A 26,685-nucleotide genomic window follows, 5' to 3' on the forward strand; every position below is an offset into this window, starting at 1 on the left:
CAGACACATAGTAGGTATTCAAAAAAGGTTTGCTAGAGGTAATGAACAAACACATGTCTCTCGATGCTCAGGTGGACAGGGCCCCAGGCATTCCTCACAAAGCCCTGCCTAGGCTCTCCCTCCCTGCGTCCAATGATCTTTACTGATGACAGCACCCACTTGCCTCCCAGCTCACTCCACGTCTGCGACACCATCCCCCAGTATGCTTTCCCAGCACCTCAAGCCCTTGCCCGCTTTGCACATGCTAATCCCCTACCTAATATGCTCTTGCCCTAGATAAAGGCAAGGCTCCTTCCCCTTGCCAACCGCTGTCCACCTTGACTGCAGCATTTCAGATCACTGCTTTCTCTCCCCATCTTCAACACTCAATCCTACCACGTAGCTAAACAAAACAAAACATCATTCTGGGAGGATAAGGACAGAGTAAAAGCATCATCGTTTGGAGATTGTTGTAATAAGCCAGGCAAGAGAGAGGCCCGGACAAGAGCAGGCAGGGTAGGGATGGTGCACTAAGGCCAGTTTAGAAGGTTTTAGAGGCAGAGTCAGCAGGCTTTCCTGATGAGTGGAGGTGTGTGGCGGAGGGGGTCCTGGGCACTGTGTCTCTCGCCAAGGGCCTGGTCAACAGAGGTGCCTCCTAGCACCGAAGGCAGGATGAACCCAAAGAACTCAGTGGTGTCACAGAGGCAAGTCCACATTGGCTTGTCATCCACAGACTGGGGCTGAATTCTAAGTGGGACAGCTTCTCAGAATCTGCGGCTGCTCTCCACAGAGGGCCAAACTTTAAAGAAGCTCTGGGTGGCTGCCCAGCGGCAAGGAGGGCACCCTGCCACTCTCCAACCATGCATTGCTGTTGCTGGCAGGCAGCCGGAACTGGGGGCTGGCCTTTTGTCTGGGATAAGAAAGAACGCAGCAGCACCTCGGAAGGGACCTCTCGCTTCAGGCAAAATGTTTGCTTTTATTAAGGTGAAAAAAGTATGGAGGGAAACAGTTCTGTTTGGGGTTTAGAGTCTTTTTTAAAAAAAATCTCTCTCTCTTCTCTCTCTCTCTCTCTCTCTCTCTCTCTCTCTCTCTCTCTTGTCTTTGTCTCTGTCTCTCCTTTGTGTCTGTCTCTCTTGTCTCTGTCTCTGTGTCTCTGTCTCTCCTCTCTCTTGTTTCTGTCTCTCTGTCTTTCTCTCCTTTGTCTCTGTCTTTCTTGTCTTTCTCTCTCTCTCTCTCTCTCTCTCTCTCTCTCTCTCTCTCTCTCTTGTCTTTGTCTCTGTCTCTCCTTTGTGTCTGTCTCTCTTGTCTCTGTCTCTGTGTCTCTGTCTCTCCTCTCTCTTGTTTCTGTCTCTCTGTCTTTCTCTCCTTTGTCTCTGTCTTTCTTGTCTTTCTCTCTCTCTCTCTCTCTCTCTCTCTCTCTCTCTCTCTCTCTCTCTCTCCTCTCTCTCTCCCTCCCTCCCTCTCTGCATGATATGTGGGTTCACTCACTTGCCATGGTGCACATGTTGAGGTCCGAGGGCAGGTGCCACTGTCTCTCTTATTTGTCACTCTATACTCACATCGGGCTACCTGGCCCACAAGCTTCCAGAGATGCTGCTGTTACCGCCTTCGCTTCCTTTAGGGACACTGGGATTGCAGACATTTGGGCTCCGACATCCAGTTTTAACCAGTTCTAGGGCTCCACACTTAGGGCATAGGGCTTACAGAGCAAGCGCCTTCCCCACTGACGCAGCTCCCCAGGCCTGACTCTGTAGCCTTTTGGGAGTTCCATGGACATAGAGGCTGCTCCGTGGAGGTATCCAGCAGAAGGCAAGGCTCTTCCAACTCTGACCACGTGGTTATGAAATGCCTCTCCAAACCGTGGCTGTGTCACCTTCTGCAACATCTGCAGCGCCTCTCCCTGACTCTTCTTGCCCTGCAGGTGAGCCCTGTAGGAAGGGCTCTCTTCTTTGGCCCCTTCCTCCCCATCTCATTCCCTAGCCTGGGGGGTGGGGGTGGGGTGGGTGGGTCAGACAACGCTCTTGTACGGATAGATCTGACAACTGCAGGGTCTCAGCCCTTCAGCATCTCTTCCACCGAGAACCTGCACCCTGGCAGTACTCTGACTCTCTCAGGTCCCTCTCACTGCTCCCCCCCTCACTCCCCACCCCACCCCCCACCTCCCGCCAGTTCTGATGTTGTCACACCAGCAAGGGAGCGATAATAGCCAGCACCTTGCTAATGAGTGTGCTGAGACAGACACTAAACACTTTGCGCATACTTTCTTGTTTAATCTTCACCTCATCCTGTGAAGTAGGCATTGTTATTAGTCCTTCCAGAGGTGTGAGAACTGAGGTTCAGGCTTAGGGCACAAGCAAACGCAAGAGCCTAGGACCCAGGCCAGATCTGCTTGACTTCTGACTGTCCCGCAGTAAGGTCAAGATACCCATGCTGGGCGCTTCAGCTGCCTCATACCTCCTGGCTTGGTCCTTGGCTTTTAGATTTTGTTGTTGTTGTTGTCCTCCTTGCCAGGCTAACATGCGTGGCCTCTCCAACAGGTGCCACCTCAGCTGGAGTTGGAATGAGGGGGCAAGGTCTGAGGCTCAACCTGGCCAGGGCCATGACTGACAGTGCCTGTATTTCTTTCTTTTTGAAAAAGATATACTTTATGTATATGAGTGGCCTATTTTCATGCACACAGAAGAGGTAATCAGATTCCATTACAGATGGTTGTGAGACATCATGTGGTTGCTGGGAATTGAACTCAGGACCTCTGGAAGAGCAACCAGCTCTCTTAACCACTGAACCATCTCTCCAGTCCAACAGTATCTCTTTTCAACCCATGCAAGCCTGGGACCTTGGGTACTCGGACAAGTTGAGAAAAAAAAAAGTGAACGTGTAAAATGAAAAGTCGACTGTCAGATGGACTCTGACCTTTGGGGTAACTTTGCCTTTTTTGTTTGATGGAAAAGGACTGAATTCATAAGTCTGAGATCATAGTGGCAGTAGAGTAGTCTGTGTAATTTTTGAAGGATCTACTGTAAATTCAGTACAGCAAGCATGCTTGAGGTATTTGTGCTTGTTTGTTTGAGAAAGAGTCTCGCTATGTAGCAATGGTTGGTCTAGAACTCACTATGTAGTCCAGGCTGACCTGGGACTCACAGACTTCCTGTCCTGCCTCTGCCTCCTGAATGCTGGGTTTAGAAGCATGCTCTACCACACCTAACATGTTTGAAATATTTAATGCTGTCCTGTAGGGCCAAGCAGCATGGCTAGCACATTACAGCAATTGATAAACATTAGTTTGGGGAACGAATGCACATTTGAATTCTGACTGTTTTTTATTTGCACAAGAAATCAGATAAATCGTTTCAGCTCTTAAGCTTCGGCAGCCACGTCTGCAAGAAGAAGCCTGTCATAGATAGGAAGGCAAGGATTAACAAACCGAGTCTCAAGCAATGTAGAAGCCACACGGGGGAGGCCCAAGGCTGAGGCAGAGAGGCTGGGAGAAGAAGGAAGTCCAACAAGTGCACAGAACAAATTCCAGAAGAATGACTCTAGAGTTACATTGAAGGTAACCATGGCAACTGCAAAGCCCAAGCCCAGAGAACTCCTGAACAGAGGGACTCACTCCTCACACAGACAGGAGAAGAGACATATGCCCATTTCCAGGCATAAGCCCTAATAGCGTCGGTGTCTATTGTTCTAGACTCGGTTTGGCAGTCAGTCAGAATTTATAAAGTTGGTAGATGGATGACCGTAAGTAAAGCCCTTGCCATGCAAACACAAAGCCCTGAGTTTGGATCCCAGAACCCATTCTAAAGCCTATACAGTGACACACACACACACATGTGATCCCAGCGCTGGGGATGTGAAGATAGGAAGGTGGGTGGGGCTTACGGCCAGCCAGTCTGGCTGAAGTGACAATGTCTATGTCCAGTGAGAGACCTTATCTCAAGCTATAAGGTGGAGAGGAGTTCAGGATGGCCAACACTGACCTCTGTCTTACACACACATGTACACACACACACACACACACACACACACACACAATAAAAGAATCAAGAAAAAGAAGCCTCTCTAAAGAGACAAAACAGTCAGTATAACCAGACAATCAGAACCTAAAATAATTATAATATGATTACTACTGACACAGATCTAATGGAAAAGATCAACAGTACACATACGCAGATGAGAAACGTCAGCGGCATATAAGAATTATTTTATAATGGGAGGGGACAACATGGCTCAGCATGTAGCCTTGGGACCTGAGTTTAGTTTCCAGAACACATGTAAAAACTGGAAGTCGAGAACCAACTGCACGAAGTTGCTCTCCCCTCCACACCTGTGCAGTACACACAATAATTGATAATGATAATGATAATAGTAACAATAGTAATGAATATATGCCTTTAAAAAGACTCAAGCGGTTTGTTAGCTATGAAAAATAAAATCAAGGTATGGTACCTTTGGCTGCCAAGTTAAGAGTCCTTGAACCTGAAGATATTTTCATAAAAATTAGCCAATCCAAAGTCTAAGATAGAAATGAACAAAACAGGAAAGCCTCTCCTTAGGAGCTGAAGGACAATATCAGATGGGCTAACATACTCATTATTGAAATGCCAGGAGCAGAGAAAGAAGAAAATCGAGAAGATAGTATCTAGGAGTTTCCCTCAAAATAATGAAATTACAGTTAAGCACAGATCTAAGAAGCTCCAAAAACTTAGGCAGGATCCAAAAAGAATTATAATAGGTCATTGTCAAACAGCTAAAAACCAAAGAAAGAAGCTTGGGGTGGCCACATGGGTGGGCATACTTCCACAGGGTATCAAAACCTACAAAACACAAATATACAAGCCAAAGAGAAGAGCATGAAATTGTATAAAACTGAAAAGAAAATAACACACACACACACACACACACACACACACACACACACACACACAAACCCCTTGTTAATCTATGGGCTAGGGACATGGCTCTGTGGGTAAAGCGCCTGCCATGTAGGCATGGAACATGAGTTTGGATCCTAACAGACACGTAAAAGCCGAGCGGCACACATCTGTGGCCCCAGTGCTTGGGAGGCAGCAATATGAGGATTGCTGGGGCTTGCTGGTCAACCAGTCCAGCCATAACAGTGGGCGCTAAGTTCAGTGAGTAGCACTGTCCCAAAAACTAAGGCAGCAAGTGACTGAAGAAGACACCTGATGTTGACCTCCAGGCTCTGTATGCACAAACATGGGGTCAGGGGTTGATTTTCTGTTGCTGTGACATGACCAAGGCAACTTATAGCAAAAAGAATTTATTTGTGCTTACAGTTCCAGAGGGCTGAGAGTCATGATGGTGGAGAAACACTGCAGTAAGCAGTGGGCATAGCAGCTGGGGCAGGGGCTGGGAGAGGGCATCCTTCACCACAGGCACAACCAGAGGGAGCAAACTCAAAGCGACAGGAATCTTGTTTGCTTATTTGTTTGTTTGTTTGTTTGTTTTGAGACAGGGTTTCTCTGTATAATAGCCTTCGCTGTCCTTTGTAGACCAGACTGGCCCTAAATTCAGAGATCCACCTGCCCCTGCCTCCCACATGCTGGGATTACAGGTGTGCACCACTAAATAGCACCACCAGCTGGGACAAGTGTTCAAATACACGAGTCTATGGAGGACATTCTTATTTAAACCACCACAATGAAATAACTGTCTAAGGAAAAATATGTATATATGCATATATGTGCCTATGTATACGCACACTCACCAACACACTCCATGTTATAGGCTGTTAAAAAGGTTTAAGCAAGCATAAAAGACCTGATATGCTATGTGTACAACCTGACTATAGGGAAATTAAAATACAAGATAATAACAGAATATCCCCCAATAGTTAATAATTAAATATTTCATTCTTAAAATAATCCATAGATTAAAAAGAAAGTTATAGGGAAAAGTAGAAGTATTTATACACTGAGATATGAAGCCCACAACAAAACATTAGCAATTCAGATCTAGCAAGATATTTTAAAATTGCAATGAAGTTTATTTACTCTGAAGATGAAAAAGCCTACCACCATATTTGAAAATAAAGCAATATGAAATCCACCACATTTGCAGACTAAGGAGAAAAAAAACAACATGATGTTTGTTTGTTTCGAGACAGGGTTTCTCTGTGTAGCCTTGGCTATCCTGGAACTCTCTTTGTAGACCAGGCTGGCTTCAAAGTCACAGAGATCTTTCTGCCTCTGCCTCCTGAGTGCTGGGATTAAAGGTGTGCACCACCACGCCTGGCTTTAATGCGATCTTTTAACAAACTCAAAAGTCTAAGAAAATTCACAATGCCTTCATGATAAAAACTCTTAGCAAATCCTTGGTGGAAAGGAACACTCATGATCTGATGAGATCATCCACATGTTATTGTGACCACTACATACTATCCCTTTAAGACCTGGAAAAATGTTAAGATATCCACTGTCACCTATAGGTCCTAGCCAGTGAGTAACATTATAGATGAAAAGGGGATAGATTTTGGAAATCAAGAAACAAGATGGTCTCCAACACTAGATCATATACTAATATCCGCGAGAAGCCCAGAAGAAGCTACCGTAAGAACTACTAGGATCAACGACCTTAATAACATCTTGTATCAAAAGAGACACATACAAAACTATGGTCATGCTTTTATAAAGGAGTAATAGATGACTGGAAGCTGAAGGAGTATTGAAAGAGAACCCACATAAACAAAGAAATACAAACCGTGTTCGTGGATTAGAAAAATCAGTATTTGTAAGATGTCGATTATTTCTAATTTTATTTATGAAGTCAAGACAATCTTATCAAAATCCTACAGGACATTTGAAAAGATTCTTCAAATTTTATACATCACAGTGAAGGAATGATGTTGAAAAAGAATAACAAGTCTGGTCTCATAGCGCTTGTTTTGAGACTGCTGTCAAAGCAGCTATGACCAAACCAGTGAGGTGTTAGTGGAGGTGGGCATATCAAGGGACAGAGCCCCGCCGAGGGTCCAGAGGCGGCCAACTTTCTCCAGAGCAACAAGGCAACACAACAGAAAAAGGTCAGCCTTTTAAACAAATGGCGCTGGAACGCTTGGCCTACACATGTAAAACATCAAAATAAACACTTGACCCCTGAACTTCACATCACATACAAAACTAAGCACTGAGAACCAGGTCTGGTGGTGCCTTCCTGGAGCAGCAGCTATACAAGAGGCTGAAACAAGAACAGGAACCCGAGACTAACCTGGGGGGAAGCTGTAGAGGACCTGTTCAGCATTTCTTCTGGCTACAGTCTCCAGCAACACACACACACACACACACATACACACACACACACACACACACATACACACACACACACACACATGCACACACAAACATGCACACACATGCACACACACACACACATGCACACATGCACTCACACACTCACACACAAACACTCATACATGCACATGTGTACACACACGCAAAGACTCATGCATGCACATGTGTACACACACCTGCACTCACACCTGCACATGTGCACACACACACACACACACACACACACACACACCTATAAAAATCCAGAGGACTCTCTGTGCCTTGAGATACAAGGGTTCTTCCAGGCGTTACTGCAATGCTCACAAGCTGTGCACATGTCAGACAACAAGAGCAGTTTTAGTCGGATCTTGAGTTTAAGCAACATTATCTAACCATAAATAGTAAAATCAATAGCTCCCAACACTCAGAAAGCTTTACATGTTCTTTTAAAAATTCTTACAGGAGGGAGACTGAAAAGGGAAATCATTATAGGGAATAACAATATCAAAATAGTGCACATCAAACTCTATGGACTACAGGTAAAGTCGTGTTAGGAAATGCTCAGCATGCATAGGGTCCTGGGATTGATCCTTAGCATCATGTAAAACTGGGCATGGTGGTCAACATCTGCCATCCCAGCACTCAGGAGGTGGAGGCAGGAGGACCAGAAGCTCGGGGTCATCCTTGGCTACACAGTGAGTTTGAGGCCAGCCTGGGCTGCTTGAGACCTGTCCCATAACTGACTGACTAGCTTAACAGCTAAATAGACCAGTAACCCTCTAAGAATTTCTCCTAGACACATAGTCCATGTAGTAAGATGAACAGTGGCAGAACACATGCCCACTCAGAACTGGCAAAGGTGACCTTTTGGGGAATAAGGGGTCTTTCTAGGGGTGATTATGGCTCTCTCGTGAAGATCAGCAAGTGGGCCTTAACTCTAGGGGCTGGCGATCCAGTGAGAGGCAAAGAAAGGCAAGGATACAGGGCCGAGGACGTTGTAGATGGGAGCAGAGATCCCCGTAACACAGCTGCAAGCCAGGGGACACCAGGGCCTGCTGGGACCACCATAAAGCCAACAGAGAGGCCTGGGACAGACCATCCGCAGAGCCTCCGCAGAGGCACAACCCGCCAGCCCTTTGACTCGACGCACGCAGCTTATTTACAAGGACGTTCAGGAAAGTGTGGCCAGACAAAGGGGAACCCAAGAGGCAGAATAAAGTGATTTCATTCTCAGCCACCCATTTTTGTGAACATGTGTCACAGCAGCCGCTGGAAACTGATTTATCCCACCATATTACCCCTCATGGCATGCCTTGCAGTTAGCTGCACAGGACTGGAGATCCCAAGAGAATCAATAAAATTCAATATGGCGGAGGCTCATGCTGTTACAGAAAACTATGAGCTTGTATGGAATGCCCCTCCTCTGAAACAGATCCAAAAAGAAACAAATGCCACTGCAACCGAGAAAGGGGTGGACAAGCCGAGAAAGACCCATGGGGAGACCACTGCAAACTGGAGTACGGTGCTGCCTGATCTCAGGCCCAAAGGACAAGGGAACAGAGTCCTGTGGGAGACACAGCTGGCCAGGGGCGACCTCACATCGAGGGCACCAGAGGAACTGCCCCTGCCTTCACTGTCCTTCCCCTCCTAGCGAGGGAGTTCAAGATTGGTACCCTGGAAAGTGGTAGCATCTGTCCAACGTGCTGGTGAAGGCAGACAGCTTGTTCAGCGTAAGCACGAGGTGACGCGGCTTTGCGTGCTGAAAGCAAGGCACAAAAGAGTCCTCACAGAGATCGAGTTTCTGCGAGAAAGTCATGTTCTGAGTACTAATGGCATGTGACAAGTACTCAGAGATGGCCTCGTGGAAACGCTTGCATTGCTTTACACTGTGGACCCGTTCTCCACCTCGAGGAAGCCCGAACATTTTCAAAGTAGAAGCATTTTGTTTACATTCAAAACTGCTACAACCTTTAATTTATTATTATTATCCTTGTGTTTCTTTTCTCTTTTTTTCTTTCTTTTTTAATGAAAGGTTTTTCTGTGTAGCCCTGGCTGTCCCAGAACTCTCTTTGTAGCCCAGGCTGGCCTTGAACTCACAAAGGTCTGCCTGCATCTGCCTCCCAAGTGCTGGGACAAAAGGTATGTGCTACCACATCTGGTTCAACCTTTAATTTTTAAAATATCATTAATGATCTTTACAAGGCCCTGTTTAAAATAATAGTAAAAACCAACCAAACAACAGCAACAAAATACCACATCAAGTAATAGTGGGCTCCTCCTAATGGAAAGTTTGGGCCCAGCGAACTCACCTGTCAGGCAATGCCTGCAGCACGGTGGGCATCAGTACGCCAGAGATGGCCTTGTAGAGGATGGAGTCGCACACACCCACGATGTTCACCACCGTGGAAGAGCCTAGCACGGGCAGCATGTGGGGCGGCATTCCTTGCCAAAAGTGCAGAAGGAAACTTTGAACCTGCATTGACCCACAGAGAGAACAGGGTTCAGAAAAAGCGGTCCCCACTGAGCCGTGCCACACCACCTCCACTGCACGGTCACCTACTTCCCCTGTGGAAGTGAGAGCCGCCCCAGCGTGGGATGCTGTGGGGGGGACTTTTGTCCTCTGTCCACACTTGCAGCATGGCCACTGCTGGACCCTGCAGCCAGCCTGGTGCGGGGCTCTCTCGCTGTTTAGCTGAGTTAAGAAGAGAGGACAGGACATGTTTTTTTAAGGTCAGAACACTAGGACACTAGGACCCGTTGTTCTTTGAGCCCCCTGGTGGCTCCTGCATGTTCTGGGAAGAAAGCGGAAGGGTTGATAGCTACATGTTGAGAAGACAAGCAGTGTTTGCCACCTGCAAAAACCTAGTGCAAATGTGTGTGCCAAAAACCATGGCTAAGTGCAGGAGGCTTCTCGTATGCCAAACTCCCAGTTTTCCCAAAGTGCCTGTTGTCATGGCATGGTAGGTGGTGACACCGTGAAGCACGTGCAATTGGCTGTTCCCCTTATCACCACGACACGGAGCTGGCCACTCATGATGGAACAGTCCTTGGTATGGCAACAGGAGGAACTCGGGGCTCCTTGTGGATAAGCAAAGGGCCGAGTGGCTGTTCCAAGCAGAGACTGTCTCGGTGATCCATAACACCCCTAAATTGAGAAGCCCATCACGGAGCTGGGAGCATCCAACTCTGGGTTTGTATAGTCGGCTGACTTGAGCCTGGGTTACGCATCCTTTTTCCCAGTCTCTAAGACAGACGTCTTGGCCTTCACATGCAGCATTTTCCACATTCTTGATTCACATAAACCCGTACTGATTCAGTGTGGGAGCTATAACCTGGCCCTTCCACCTTAGTGCTTTGGAGGTGGTCTTTTTTCTTTCTTCTTCCATCCTTCCTTCCTTCCTTCCCTCCCTCCCTCTCTTTTTCCTGAGTGCCCCCTGTGTGCCAGAGACTTCACAGAGTCCTTTCATGTTGCTGTTGATAATCACAGAGCCCAAGACCTTCGCTCTCACTTACAGAGTTACCAAGTGTCATTGCCCAGAGCCAGGCAGCGATCCAAAAGACAAGGTGGAGCATGGGGCCTCCCACCGTCACTTTTCTTATCACATGGTAACTGGGGCTCTAGTTTATTCCCGGGGCCGTATGTCTCTCTGGGCTGCTGCCACCTCACAGCTTTCTGTCTCTGCCTGATGGTTGGTGACACCCTTCAGACCCCTCCCAGGATCAGGCCCCAGACCCCAGCCCATGCCTGGGCATTGACCTCTAACCAGGCATTAGAGCCTCTCCCGTGAGCTTCCCGCTGTTAGAAGCCAGGCCTGCTTCATTCCTGAGAGCTGATTGGTTCTGAGCACATCTGCTTCCTGGGCTTCGCTTGCATTCAGCCCCACCCACTCCCATTTTCTATAACTTGTCAGCTTCTAGCAAAAAGCCTGGAAAAGCCCAGCCGCCATGTTGGATAAAACAAACCCACTGAGAGACGTTAGCAGACATCTGTCAGAAGCCTGCTTGAGGGGCTGGAGAGATGGCTTAGCAGTTAAGAACACTGCTCTTCCAGAGGTCCTGAGTTCAATTCCCAGCAACCACATGGTGGCTCACAACCATCTATAATGTGATCTGATGCATACTGTATACATAATAAATAAATCTTTTTTTAAAAAGGCCTGCTTGAGCCACACAAGGGACCTCTGTCAGCCCCTGAGGCCCTGGCAGCCATTGTAGAATGTGTTGTCCAGTGCTAACCCGCCTTTCCTTCTCTGTTTTGGGTCACTGACTGACTGTCCAGTGGTTCACCCTCCTCTGAGAAGGAAAAGGACGGAGAGAGAGTGAAGTGAATTTAAGTGTTGCGACCTGGAGGCCGGCCTGAAATGGGACACACACAGCATGTCTGCTCAGGACAAACAGCTGCCCTGCCCTCCCTGTGGGCTGCACAGCAGGAAGGGGGAGTGAAGGCATGAAGACATGAAGCTCAACGCTAGAGCGGCTGGGCAGAGGGCTGTGGCAATGCTCATCTTGGGGGAGACAGACCTGGGGCAGGACATTCAGGGCTCCAGTTTGGCCCTGTAAAATCAAGTCAAATGTGATGCTCGGGGCGGAGTGTGTGAGAGCCAGCAGCCCTTGTAAGATGGATATAATGGTTTCTACCTATTATTAGGATGAAATAAGATGACTTATGTAAAATGCCTGGCATTGTGTAGGCATTGGATAAATGGAAACTTATTATTAGACAAAATGAGGAATTCTGGTGAGTTCTCCTCACTGCTTGCATGCAATTTCAGTGAAAAGATCAGACAAATGATTGAGCACGGTCATTTAATGTCAGCTTTCTGGACTAACCATTTAGGCTCCTACATTTTTATCACTTTTTTCCTTGGTCCAGAGAAGCATCATTTTTAAATGTTAAAATTTTTTTATTATCTTATATGTATGAGTCTTCTGCCTGCATGTACATATGTGTATCACAAGCATGCCTGGTGCCTGACGACATGGCGAGAACTTCCATATGGGAGCTGGGAATCCAACTTGGGTCCTTTGCAAAACCAACAAATGCTCTTAACCATAAAGTCAACTCTTCAGCCCCCAGAATTTTAAAAGAATACCTATGCAAGGTTAATTTTTATCTCTCTTCCACGCCCATGTTTAGTTTATTGCTAAAACACTGACATCTACTGACCTGCAGTTGATTATTTGGCGTGGCATTGGAAAATGCTCTGCAAAGCAATAGTTACCAAAACATCTATCATCTCCTATGGCCACTTTACAGACACTATTTTATACCTCAGTTTTGCTATAGTGTCATATAACTGCCAATTTACTTTTTGGCAACAATAGAAAGTGAGGCTTAAAGGCAGGAAATGCTTTGGGACAAAGTCACAGGCTACCAAATGATGGCTTGGGGACTCAACCATGGGACTTTGGGACACCCAGGCTCCTTGTGCTATATATACTGCCTGGAAAGGAGTCCCCTACACGTGAATTTGTGGGTCCTATGCTTGCTTGGCAATGTTCTACATGACTGTGCATCTGTCTGTCCAACCATCACCCATCTACCAATCCAAACACCCGATTATGCACCCAACCAATACGTAGTGAGGGTCTAAGAATATAGGCAGCGAGGATGGTCAGTGAACAAGATGGACGAGGTCCCTTCCCATGGGGGTTACATTGTGATACCTGGGACAAACATTCCATTTACCAAAGGTATTTCCCAGCTGTAGGGGAAAGCTGCGTCATCGGGAGTGGAACACCCCTCGTCGTTCTGTTGTGGCTGGGTGGACTGGACCGTGTCTTGCTTAGTCACCTTAAAGGCTGCCTGCTGATACCCATCAGACTGAAGGCCTCAGGTAGCAAAAGAATTAGATCTTTGGCCCTAACCATCGGTGTGACCTTGGACAAGTCTCTTTCTTCTCTGGATGTCTAACAATACTAAGCATTTTAAAGACCATTTACAGTTTAAAAACTTTGCATCTCTCCCTTCTTCCACCCCCTGCACTGCAGATCAGTGCCGCTTTGTTTTCTTGGCTGAGAAATTGATATTTGCAACATAGAGCCAGGCCTTGAGTCTCTTGTTCTCCTAGGGGTGCACTGAAGTTCCCGAACCCCGGTATGTTTCACATTCTCCTCTCTGTTTTGCATGCTTTCCCTTCTCTCCAAGTAAGTGAGGCTGTGCGTTGCGCATCTCTCTAAAATGTGTAAATAACAATATGGCAACACTCGATAAACATAAGTGTTGGATATAGATGAATGGAGGGGAAATGAAATGGCAGGAATGAGTTTCAAGTTGAATAAAGCTGCACGTGAAATGGAGACTGTCATAGTAGCCTCGCGGGTTCACACATACCCCTCAACCCTGGGGCATTAAGGTGGAGCCCAGGCTTGTTAATCACCCAATGGCGATGTACTTTATTCCTAAAATGAAAAGGTTAAGAATGGGGCGTGGTGATAGATGCCTGTAATCCCAGCACTCGGGAGGCAGAGGCAGATGGATCCCTGTGAATCTGAGGCCAGCCTGATCTACAAAGAGAGTCCAGGACAGCCAAGGCTACACAGAGAAACCCTGTCTTGAAAAAAAAAAAAAAAAGAACAGAGCATGCCTTCCCAGTAGTCCTTTCACCTGGCCCATAGGCTGAACAACAGGACTGTGGCCACAGCGTCCCGAAATCATCCCCTGCTGTCAATCTCTTAGCTAAAGAATACCCATTTTAGATTGTGACATTAGTAAGGGGAAAGCTTCCAGGAAAATGAGAGGCTTATTTCTTGTAGCAGCTAGTGCTGCCTTAACTGCAACTCACTGCTTGCTGACTTCAGCAATTTCTAAGCTTGAGTTCCAGGCTAGCCTGCTATACACAGGGAGTCTAGGACAGCCTGGGCTACACAGTAAGTCCCTGTCTCAAAAAACAATAACAAAAAACAAAAACAAACAAACAAACAAAAACCTCACTGAAATGGCCACTTTGGTTATTTGGGAGAATTTAAAGGACATTTTAGAGATGCAATCCAGAAGCTGAGAGAAGAAAGAATGCTCTGTTTTTACTGACATCTCTTCTGGTGCTGTGTCTATGAGCCAGGCGATGGCAAAGACACAATAAATGTGCTGCCTGACCAAATACATGCAGATATTCCCCACCAAGTGACTGGGCCCAAGTCATTTAGAGCCCAGTTCTCCTCCCTTTTAACTGAACACCCATATCCGGTCCTCGGGGGGCTGCTCCTGCTATTGCCACTATTTCTGACTTTAAAACATTGAGGCCTCTGGTCCAGAGGGTGAGGTGGGCGGCTTTGTGGGCAAGAGGATTTTAGCATCCCCGTGGTTATACAAGTGCCTCTTGATTCTCTTTTGCTTCTCCCTTTCTCGGATGCAATATCTTAAAGCAGAAATAAAGTAAACCTCTCAAATTTAAACATGGCCCTACTGATGGAAGTTGGTGGAAATGGGGACCGGGCCTTGAGGGAACGGGGGCGGGGGGCGGTAACCAATCACTCCAAAAGCAATAAGGCAGGCGGTCTTAGGGAGATAATCCATATTTTTAGGCACGCTGATATGTTGGTAAGATGGCCTTCCTAGTGTGTGTCTCTCTCTAGTCAGATCAAGGGAAAGCCAAGGCCACCTGATGGGCACAAAACTCTGTAAGATAGGGATACTAGCAGAACCTGCCTTGTAGCATCACTGTAAAGGGTAGGCGGGCCATCGGTTGTCAAGGGCTTCAGATGCCAGGCCCTGCACCTGATGGAAGCTCTTAAGGTAGGAGAGGGCTGGAAGTATAATATTAGTAGCATATTCACAGCTTAATGCTGTTGACCTACCTCATCAAAGTTGGCTCGTATTACAGTGTCCAGTATTCTCTGACAGTGTGTTCTGTACATCATAATAAAGGTAGACACCTGTGGGGTGAGCGGAGGATCAATGAAGAAAGGTGTTAATATACAGTGTGGCTGCCCTGGGAATTTCATGCATCCTTAAAGACCTAACGGGGATGAGAGCCCTTATGTGATGTGCTGTGACCCTCAGCCTCCTCCTCTGCATTCACATGATACCCAAGCACCACCCTTCAGCTCAGAAGCACACCCTGCACCCTGAGACTCTAGGTTCCAGGAAGATCAAGCAATATGGTCTTCACATTCGTGTGTCCAGCACATGAGTCTCAGGTGCACAGTGGAGTGAGGCTGAGGGGACTGAATTCTCCTTGTGGCTAAGACACTGCAAAACTATAACCCAGTGTATCATTTCTACAAATGCTTCTGCAAAAATCACCACAGACATTTGGACATTCTCTGAAATCTCTAAGAAAGAGAGGAGGGAGGGAGAGAGGGACGGGGGAGAGGGAGGGGGGAGACAGCAGCAATCACTTCAGGAGAGGTTACCTTCTCCTCAGGAAGACTGGCCGGCAGATTTAGGTCTTTGACGTTTGGGAAGTCTGGCAGCAGCGTGCCAAGCTTGGACCGGGGAGAATACGCCACTGTCTGTTTGGTCACTTCTCTCTTGCCCGTCTCGCTCACCCAGGCAGCTCCTTTCTTTGAATACATCACATCATAATACTGGGAGCTTTCCTTCACTGCTATGCCATAGTAATGGTACCTGGGCCGCCGAGGAAGAGACAGATAAGGGCAGACAGGGGAGATCATTATTAGATGGGGCTTTCCTGGGCTGGAGAATGTTGTCCAAACCCAAGGGTGGCTGGACACATCCAACATGAGGCTAGAAGAGTTAACTTTTCTGTTAGGCTTGACATCTCTGAAATCCACAATTAAGCCAAAGTTCCATGTTGCCAGCCGTCAATCAGGCAGGTAAAAATAACCAAAATTGCCTCCTACAGAAAATGTTAAGTCAAATACTTTGCAAAGCAAAGAAGGGGATGAGAAAATTTTCCATTTATACCCGATCTCTAATGTCTACCAAATACCTTCCCAAGGGGAACTAACATCTCAGTGTCCTCCTCTGTGGGGATCCAGGCTGCAGAATGTGTTCATACATCAACAATAAAAATTTACCTAGCCACCATTACCATCTTCAGAAAAGACTAGTCTCAAAGAGCTATGATTTATATTATTATTATTATTATTATTATTATTATTATTATTATTATTATTATTATTATTAATTTTGAGACTAGGTCTGACTGTTGTAACCCTGACTGGCCCGGAACTGTTTAGACCTGGCTGGCTTCAAACTCTCAGAGCCCCCACTTCAGAGACTCGGCCTCCCAAGTGCTAGAATGAAAGGTGTGTGCCCCACACCCAGCAAAAGCTGTAATTTTAGAGTCATTTCAGGACTTCACTTGACCCCCAAAACCCAGAATCTTATTAACTCACAATGGGCATAATCACTGACACACTTTCAGGTTACAACTACAAGGACAGCCGCCTCCGTTGGTGGCAGAGGTGGCGGGATTTTTGTTGTTTCGCTGTGCTGCAGCTGACAATCTACTGAGCAGTCCGGTTCTGAGCGCTTTGCAAAGTACTTTATTCACATTAATTTGAAAATAGCCCCGTGAAATGGGGATTGCCGAGGTCATCCGAAAGAGGAAAAAGTGGAAAAAGGGAAGTCAAGTAATTTGCCCAACAGCCAGAACTGGTAGGGACCAGTCTGTTTGCCTACACAGCCACTGTGCGGTACTAATGGAAAGCAGGATGTGCGTCAGAATTACTTTTGGGGTTTAATAAACACTCAGGGTCCTAGGCCCTGGACCCCTTCTCAGAACTCACTGATTCAGAACACCTTAGAATGGGGCCCATGAATCAACTGTGAAATGAACGGCCCAGACAACCGTGAGGCTCGCCAGCTTGAGATCCACTGCAAGAAGAGCTCCACATGCTTTATCTTATTTTTCAAAATCTCCACGAGGCTTCCCACATTTTACAAACAGGGAAACGGCAGTCTAGAGAATTAAAGTGAGGCATCCAAGATCGCCAGTGAGTAGGCAGTTGGAGGCAGGATTTGAACCTCTAACGGGGCTTTGCACCTCTAAGCCAGCCAGCTATTTCCCAAGCTTTGATAACAATAAGAATCACCCACAGAGTGCACGGCCCCATCCCGACCCCCCCAACCAAGATTCTGATTTAGTGGGTGCGGGGTGTGGAGTTTCACGGTGCAGTGGCAATGCTACAGTGATCATGGGCCGCATTTTCAGATGCCCTGAACAACATGTCTACTACTTTTCTCTACCCACAGATACGTGGTGATGGGTACAAGGAAGCGTTTTGAGCTGAGAAAGGTGTGCACGGGGAGGGAGAGAGACATGTGTGTGTAACCTTCCCTTTCGCAACCCCCTTCCTGCTGGTACCATTCTGTGAAATTTCTGCCCAGTGGGCAGCTTGCCTCCATCTGTGTGGCTCCTGGGATGAAGAACTCAGGCCCTCCGAAGGCAGCCCAGTTCATTTTCAGCCGACGTAGTTACCAGAACGTTCTTTGTGTTGAACTAATATCTACCGTCTGGGTCTGGGCCTTCTACTTCCCAACTGTCACGTAACTGCCTCTCCATCTGTGGGCATTCTGTGGGGGAGGGGCCGGTTCCAATGACCGCAGAGGTGCTGTCTGGTGGGAAGACAGTTAGAGCATCCCTCCTTAGCTTGAAAGTCTGTCTTATAGCTTCTTAAGGTCAAGACAGTCATGCCTTAATATGACCTCATGAGATATTTACATCATTATAAGGTGGAACATCTTATTTCCCGATTAATCCGTGCACGTTGCTGAGATCTGCAATAACAGTAAAGACGCTGTTCTGGTCTGGTCCCGTCTCGGTTTTGCTAGTTAGGTTCCGGGTATAGTCCCAACACTCCCCACTAGACATGCCTGGGCTCCGTCTATGCAAGCACACTTACTGAGGGAATCTGAGAGGCCGTGCTGCAGGCTGGAGCCTCGTTTGGCAGCTTGAAGCATCCCATGGCCTTTAGCTTAGCGGAACCTGTGCACAAGCTGAGAGGCGCCTTATGGAGATGGTAGAATATGGCTCTGGGTGCGCAGAACTTTAAAGCTGGGCGCTGCCCGGTGTGTTAATATGTAGGCTGATGAAAAGGAGAAGACCAAATAGAAAGAGAGGCTCTCTCAGAGGGGACCACTCTCTAAGTACATGGCGGGTGGGAAACATGTATCAACTCTCTACTGTTCCTACTCTTCTTAGAACTCGGAAATCATGCATTGGAGCCGGTGGCTTTCCAAAGGCTGCAGGCTAGACAAAGTTTCCACACATTTTCATTCATTCGGCATCCATCTATTCAGTGCCCCCACCCCCACCCTGACCAGGTCTTGCTGTGTAACTCAGGTGACTGGCCTTAAATACATGTGGCCTCCTGCCTCAGACTCCCAAAGTCCCGGGACGGTGGGCAGATGCCACCGTGTGTAGCTCAAATTGGGCTCAGCCAAGATTTTGAGTTTTCCACTTTTGATCACCAGCAAACAATAAAAAAGTGTGATTTTTTTTTTGCAATCTATCCTTACTGAAGTTGCAACCTTGCTTTTAAGCAAAACAGCAGAATTTTTCTTTTTAAATGAAGTTAGGAAGTTTGTTCTTCAGAGTAGTCACTATGGGAAATAAATCATTGAGAAATTATCTCAATATGTCCCTTATTCAAAAATTTTCTGGACAGCCCTTTGGAATTTCTCTTAAGAGCTTCTGATACACACACACACACACACACACACACACACACACACACACAGGAGACAGAGACAGAGACACATACACATTAATAGACAGACATACAGAAATACAGAGAGACAAGCATTCACACATAGGCACAGAAACACAGATATAAACAGACAGACAGACACATATACTCATACACATAGACAGGCACACTCAGAGACACAAACACACACAGACACACACAGACACACATACACATACATATAGACACACACATACATATAGACACACACACAGACACAGTCACACAGACACACATACACATTCATATAGACACAGATACAGACACATAGACATACACACAGACAGACACAGATATATACAAACATATGGACAGACAGACACAGACACACACAAACACACAGACAGACTCTCTCTCTCTCTCTCTCTCTCTCTCTCTCTCTCTCTCTCTCTCTCTCTCTCTCTCATTTTCAGACTTCATCATGAAAGGGTTTTCCCAACTTTGATCATCTGCCTTCTTCCCTGCCCCCGCCCTCCTTCCCTAAAGCCAGCTTCTTCCTGGATGATAAGAACATCCTGCTGGAAGCCAGGGGTGGTGGCGCAGGCCTGTAACCACAGTGCCTCGAGGACCAGGAGCTTCAAGGCCATCTTCTGCTACCGAGTTTGAAGCCAGCCTGGGCCACCTGAAACCTTGCCTCTCCATAAAAAAACAAACCGAATTGAACCAACCAGAACCTAGGTTGTACTGCTCAGAGACCAGCGTGAATCGTTGTGGGCTCTGACTCTTGGGGTAACAGTGTATGGATGTGCTTTTGAACCCCCTCCACTCTCTACCGTCCCCCTCTCCCACCTCCAGACAAGACTTTGAAGTCCAAATGGTGATGTGCCTTTTTTTCTTCTTTCTAAAGAGGTTTAGTGTCTGGTAGCTCATGATGCTGCCCTGCTCAGGGGGTCAAAGGTCTAGACTGCTACCTAAGAAGAAGGCACCCTCTAGTGGAGTCGGGGTGCACATTAACATAATAAAGGTTTCTGGGAGTCACCCAGCAAAGGGACCTGTTGAACTTGGCCTAAACTTGTGTGGCCTCCTCCTTCTTCCAAGTGACACTTTCTAACCCCTGAAAGTTTCCAAAACATCCTTAGGGGCAACTCCTGTGTGTCTGTGATGCAGTAGGACAGGCAGAGCCTCCCTTTCTGATACGCACCTGGGAGACAGGTGCCCTCCCTTCCTCTGCTCTTAGGCATCCCGTGCTCCCGAAGAGCTCCCCATATGCCTAGCCTTTCCTTACGCTCCTTATTGTGTGAAGCCTAAGGCTTCTTTTCACACCTCTCCTACATATCGAAACGTTCCTGGCAAGCCAGGACTGTAGTGAACTCAACAGAGAAGGACCCCCGTCTCGGACAAGAAAAGTGAAGCAAGTGTTGGCAGGCTGGTAGAAAAACGCTAAGAGGAGGAACCTCCTTCCTTGTCCGGCCCCATGCTGTAGGAGCTGGTTGGTGCCTGGGCCCCACTGTGTACTCTCGGGGCAGAGGCTACTCATTAAACAGTCCAAACAACCTAGAGATGGTCTAAACAAAAATTTTGGAGTGCCTTGAAAAATGCATAGATTGCGCCAGGCGTAGTGGCGCATGCCTTTAATCCCAGCACTCTGGAGGCAGAGGCAGGCGGATCGCTGTGTGGGGAAAAAAATGGATGGATTGCTTTACAAAGAACACTCGGGGACAAGGTGGCGTCATGTAACTGGGCCAAAGGTCCCGGGCTTTTGGATGGTCAGTCTCTCTCTCTGAATGGTGCTGAGAGAGAGAGAGCCTGGCTTGTTGGACAGCTCCTCCATGTCCTCCCCTCCTCTCTTCCCCTCCCCCACCCCTCCCCCCACCCCCACCCCCAGGCACAGACCCTTCCCACAGGCCTGCAGGCCAAGCTCCCAAGGAGCAGCCTGGGGCCTGGCCTCACAGAGGACCGACCAGGAGAGGGGTGCTGTGAAGGCAGCGGTGGCTGTTTGGTGCTTACTTTGACTGTCCTCGGGTCCCAAGCCTTCTGGTGGTTAGCTGAGGAAACTGCTGTCTTATGATCTGTAAGGCAACACAAGAACCAGTTACCCATCAGGAAAAGTGGACTGAAAAGGGAAGGGAAAAAACAGGCCCTGGTGCAATGACTTTCCAGGAATCTTCGGGTACTCTGGGGGCAGAACTCCTGGTGTTGGGGTGGGGGAGGGGGGCAGGTGGATAGCACTTTGATGGTTATAGGGCTCAGATCCTGGGCTACGGTGTTTTTGTTATCTCTTATTCACAGCACAGGAGAGCCCCAGGCTGGTCTAAAATATACCATTCCCTCTTGAACCTCCCATGACACCTGGAACCAAACCCAACTTCAGCCTTTGGTACCATCCTGCTTTCATCCCTACAACCTGGCCTTTTCCTCCCCACATCCCCCTATATTTCACAGGCTTGTTTCCATCTTTGAGGATGTTATTTGCGCCTTTGAGCAAGATACCTACCTCCCCATGCCCCCCCCCCCCCCCCCCCGTTCAGAGGCCTCCTGGGACCAACCAGTGTCCCGTAACACCAGTAGTCCCTTGCTCCCTATCTCCTGGTTCTACTGTGTGTCTTATTACTTGGTGTCACCTGACAGCATCGGGGACACTTCCTCGCTGAGTACTGACAGGGTGTCGTGCTACTTAAATGTAAGGAGTGTGAGAGCAAAGACCTCGCTTGTTCGCGGCTTGGAACATGGAAACTTTTGCTCTTGCTGTGGACTGAAAAGATAAGGTTCTGGCCCCTGCCCCCGAGGGTCTCCATTTCTCTGCAGAGAAGAAGGCCAGTGACTACTGTGGCCTGGGACAACCAAACGAAAGGAGTGTGGAGAGGGGGCTGTCTGCCGAGGACGCGGGAGCACACCAACAGGCCTCCTTCCTTGGCGCTTACTGAGGGGGTGCTTTTTTGGAGAGGTGACATATTGGAAAGTCCGTGTCATGGAATCTGGGGCATTAGGGCATGTGGATTGTGGCTTAGCCCAGCCATTCGTGAGGCGGGTGCATTCACAGGGACATGGCATGGTTCCCCTATTTATAAAACGGGATTGGGGGGCTTGCAGAGATGGCTCAGCTGGCAGGAGGATGGACTGCTCTTTGCAAGAAGGACCTGAGTTCGATTCCCACGTCTGGCAGTTCACAAAGTACCCGAGACTCCAGCTCCACGGAGTCCAGCACCCGCTTATGGCCTCTGCAGGCACCTGTGCTCTTGTGCGCATACCCACACACGGACACCCATGCATACGCATACTTAAAAATAATACGTAAAATCCTTAAACTAGGAATGATAACAACCTCTACCTTAAAGAATGCTTGTGAAATTGCGGGGTGTGTTTGTGTGCGTGTAAATAGATGTAGGGTTCAGTGGTCAGGAAGCACTGAATATGTGTGTGTTTCGGAACTTCGGGTGGCTCATTTCATTCTTTGGAAGCTTTCTTTTTTAAGCTTATCAGGAATCTCCCCAGGTACTCCTTTGGGACTTCTTGGTAAGTGCTGAGCAGACATCCAGAGTCAGAGAGATGAGGCTGCACACTGTCCTGCCTGAAGAGACGCTGTGCCTGTATCCCCACTGGTGGGGGTGCAAGTCCCAAGAGGTTATGTTATCCTCAAAGAGATAAGACTTTTCATCCACACCAGTGCTTTCGCTGCCTTGATTCACCTGTGCAGTAAAACAGGCGCCGTGAACCTGCCGGGTGTTTGGACTCACATACTTGATCCTCATGTGCCTTGGTTTCCTTCTGTGAGGTCTGAGGACTCGGGGAGTCATGCGGTCTGCCCTTCATTGGAGGGACAGCTGATGATATCGTCAAGTCAACTAGCATCAGCTCAGTGGGGCAGAAAGAAGTGGACCGATGATGAGAAGCTGAGCTCTTACAGCGGGCAGCATGAAGACTGCCCACTTGGGCACTTTAGGGAGAGCAGACGGGCCTGCCGCCTCGCCTCATCTCAGGGTCGGGGAGGGAGGAGAGAGCTCACAGGGTGCCCGCAGAGTCTGCTGCAAGAATATCATAAAACCACTTTGGGAAGGAAAGGAGACCCCATAAACATTATTTCATGGGCTTGTGGGAGTGGCTTCTTGGTAAAGTTCTTGCTATGTAGTATATGAGGGCCCGAGTTCAGATCTAACACCCATATAAAACACTGTGCACACAAATGTCTAGGATCCCAGTGTTAGGGGGATGGAGATAGAAAGATCTGGAGGGCATGCTAACCAGCCAACCTAGCCTAGTCGAGGAGCCCTAGATCCCAGTGGAAGACCTTGTCTCAAAAGCTAAGGTGGAAAGTGGTAGAGAAGACACTTAGCATGGGTCTTTGTCATCTACACACATGCACACGCAAAAGGAAGTGATGATTCAAAAGGACAAAGCATTCTCCGAACTATATAAGGTGCCACTCTTACAGTCACTCATCTGTGTCCCCTGGGATTGTCATGTCCTATGTAAAACGCAGTGACACTGCTGCTGAAACCTCTTGGCCTGCTGTGCAATCTGATCCGATACTAAGGTTTAACGGCCTTACCGCCTCACAGTTGTGCCAGCCTGTGACCAGCCACCACAGAGGCTCATCACATGACCAGCTACAGAGCAAGGGTCCAAGGCAGATATTAACCATGGATAAGAACCGAGGGGGCAGGGCAGTGGTGGTGCATGCCTTTAATCCCAGCACTTAAGGAGGCAGAGGCAGGCAGATGGCTGTGAGTTCGAGGCCAGCCTGGTCTACAAAGAGAGTGCAGGCCAGCCAGGGCTACACAGAAACGCTGTCTCAAAAACACAGCGACAAGAGGAAAAGAAGAATGAGCAGAACTAAGCTGAGAATTCTCTAGGGTGGTTGGGCAGTGGGTAAAACAAAAGCAGGGCTCTCTGATCCCTACCATCCTAAACCGTTTTTGCAGAAAGACAATCATTTTCTTATTAGTAGGAGTCTTGATTGACAAAAAGTTGAGGATAATCTCACAAGATGCATCCAAGGTAGACTAGAATGTTACAGAGTGGTTTCTCTCTCTCTCCCTCTCTCTCTCCCTTTTTCTCGCCTCTCCTCTCTCCTCCCTCCCTCCCTCCCTCTTCTCTCTCTCTCTCTCTCTCTCTCTCTCTCTCTCTCTCTCTCTCTCTCTCTCTCTCTCTCTCTCTCTTTCTCTCTCTCCCCGTAAACCATTCTCTGCTCCTAGCAAATCATGTCCGATAATAAAAGAAATCGGCGCTGTTTTGTTTGGTTGCTAAGCCTCATTAGGGCTTGATTTAGGAGACTTGCTGGGTTCTGACGCCCTGTTCTGTTTATGCCAATGGTATCCCGCACGCCATGCACAGAGCAGACAGGCAAACTTTTGGCTGGGGAAGCAGGCTCGTCTACTGACAAGCCGCAGGCCACTGGGCCATAGGGACAGGCTTCCCAGCGGCCTTTCTTCTACCTCCGTGAGTCAACATGAGCTACAATCCAAGCCCTTGTCATTCTTTGTCTGGTCATGACACAGGCCTGGCAAACTCACTGGACAATGTGACCTATGGTTCCCTCCATTGCCAGTGGTTTCACTGGCTCGCTTGGAATAACTTGTGTATCGGGATGGTGCCTTTACCATCTTTGTGACCGGTGTCACCTTCTGCTGATTTTCCTAAGAGAGCAGCAGGGAGCCCATATTGCCCACCCACCCCACCCCACCCCCATCTCAGGGGTTCTGCCACTTGTCATTCTCCTGCGTGGACCAGCTGGTCTCTATGTCCCTTCCATCTCTACCTCTGCCACATTCTCCCCAGGGGATGCTCCTCCTCCTGTCTAGCCTCCTCAGCAGGAGCCATCTTAAAAAGGCAGATGTGATTATTTCCTGTTGCCACTGGAAGTGCTAGGTACCTTCTTTGGATAAGGATCCAGACTCCTGGATGGGCCCAGCCTCTCTCAGGTGCTCCCCACGCTACTGGTTCACACCAATTCTACCACTACACACGTTCTTCCCTTTGCTTTGATGGTCAAACTCAGGACCACGATGTCTCCCAACCCTGAGGCTCCCCTCTCTCGAGTCTCTCTCTCTCTCTTCCTTCCTTTCCTCCTTCCTTTTCTTTCTTTCTTTTTCTTTCTTCTCTCTCCCTCCCCTCCCCCCACCCCACCCCCACCTCTCTTTCTAAACCTGATGTAATTGTTTAAATCTGAAACGCTCCGCTCCCTGTAGCTTCATGTTTTGAATCCTCGCTTCCCAGCTTGGGGCACAATTTTAAAGGCTCTAGAGCCTCTTAGGAGGTGGGACCTAGCTGTCAGCAGTAGGCCGCTGGGTGAGGCTTTTGAAAGCTACACTCCCTGGTACCATTCTAGACGGCTTGCCCTGATGAGAACAGCTTCCAGTTCAAGCTCCACCTTCATGCCCTGGGCACTTCTGCTGCCATGCCTTCCCCACTAGGGTAGACTGACGTCTCTCCCAATACCTCCCACGCCCCTCCCCTAAACTCCCAACTCATAGTCTCTTTTTTCTTTATCATCACAGACAGGCAGGCAGACAAGGTATATAAACATATGCACAAATATATAAAGACAACCAGCTGAATCCGTTTTTGCTTTTTGTTTTGTATGTATACGGTTTGAGGGCTGACCACTTTGTGTTGTTTTGGTCACAATGAAAAAGTAACCCATACACCTTCTCATAAAGGGCTGGGCATCTGACTCGCTCCCTGGCTGTTGAGCAGTGCGCGGAGACTGAGCAACAGGGCTTGGTGTCCCACCCACTCAGGTCCCAATCTTGGATCAGGTGTAATGTCAGTCACTTTGCATACACCATCTCTGTAATCACAGTACCAGCGCGGGGGTTCCACTGCTGTTCCCCCTAAGCAAGCTGAAACTCAGGGAGCTGAGCCGCCCTCACTGAACCATCAGCTTACAGGACGCAGGCCAGAGACCTGTACAATCTGGGCTCAATGTCACTCCTTCTTCGTGAGTGAAAATGCCCCCTTCCATTAACACTAACTTTTGCCTCCCCTTATTCCCACATAAGTTGTGTTTAAGGGATGAATATTTTCTTATTCCCATCTGCTTTTCAATAAAAATTTCTCCTCTGATCACCTCAGTTTAACACCCTTGGAGAAACTCTTGTGACCTCTGTTGGGAACAAGGTCCTTAGTTCCTTGCCCTAAGATGTACACCACAGGATGGTGATGCCTGTGGACAGCCTAATGACTCAGAATCCATTCACACCCAGAAGAGTGGCAATCTGACTAGTAAATGCTTCTATTTAATAAAAATGCAGACACCAGTAACAAGATTAACAGAGGCCATTCCATGCAGGTGGAGGTATAGCTTAGTGGCAGGGTACTTGCCTCACGTACTCACAGACCTGGGTTCAATCCCTAGCACCACACATGTGCATGCATACACACACATACACACACACACACAAACCCATGCACATACACCACATACATGCATGCATGTATGCACATATACACACATTTGCACATACACATATTCATACATATACTACACAAATACTCACATATACACATACATATACACATAAATACACATACATACCCACACATATCCCCACACACAATATGCATGTACAAATGCCACATAAATACACACACATACACTTATATACATACATACCTCATTAACACACACATACACGCATATGGCACATAAACACACACACACACACACACACACACACACACACACACACACACACACACACACACACCATTCTCTTTGGATACTTGACGTTCCCAAGTAGATTTATGGAAGCAATGAACCAGATTCTTGCCTGTCCTGTGGACCTCTGACCCTGAGGACCACCTGACTCCACAGAAGCCC

At 47.9% G+C, this 26,685-nt stretch overlaps 1 protein-coding gene across 4 annotated transcripts in view; it reads right to left on the minus strand.

Annotated features, from left to right (window-relative positions):
• The window catches only part of RFX4 (regulatory factor X4), a 156,451-nt gene that overhangs the window by 54,047 nt on the left and 75,719 nt on the right, over positions 1-26,685 (minus strand). For 3 of the 4 annotated variants that reach the window (XM_084796287.1, XM_084796286.1, XM_084796285.1), the window contains exons 5-8: positions 20,874-20,935; positions 15,624-15,837; positions 15,066-15,143; positions 9,578-9,741 (exon numbers count right to left, since the gene is read on the minus strand). In XM_084796287.1, coding sequence (XP_084652413.1) covers positions 9,578-9,741; positions 15,066-15,143; positions 15,624-15,837; positions 20,874-20,935 — 518 coding nt within the window. Of the gene's footprint in view, positions 1-9,577; positions 9,742-15,065; positions 15,144-15,623; positions 15,838-17,542; positions 17,708-20,873; positions 20,936-26,685 lie in introns of those variants that run through there. The other variant, XM_084796288.1, reaches the window with a different exon arrangement.

Source organism: Acomys minous (genome assembly GCF_964271855.1).
Source record: "Acomys minous genome assembly, chromosome: 9".
Classification (NCBI taxonomy): Eukaryota; Metazoa; Chordata; class Mammalia; order Rodentia; family Muridae; genus Acomys; species Acomys minous.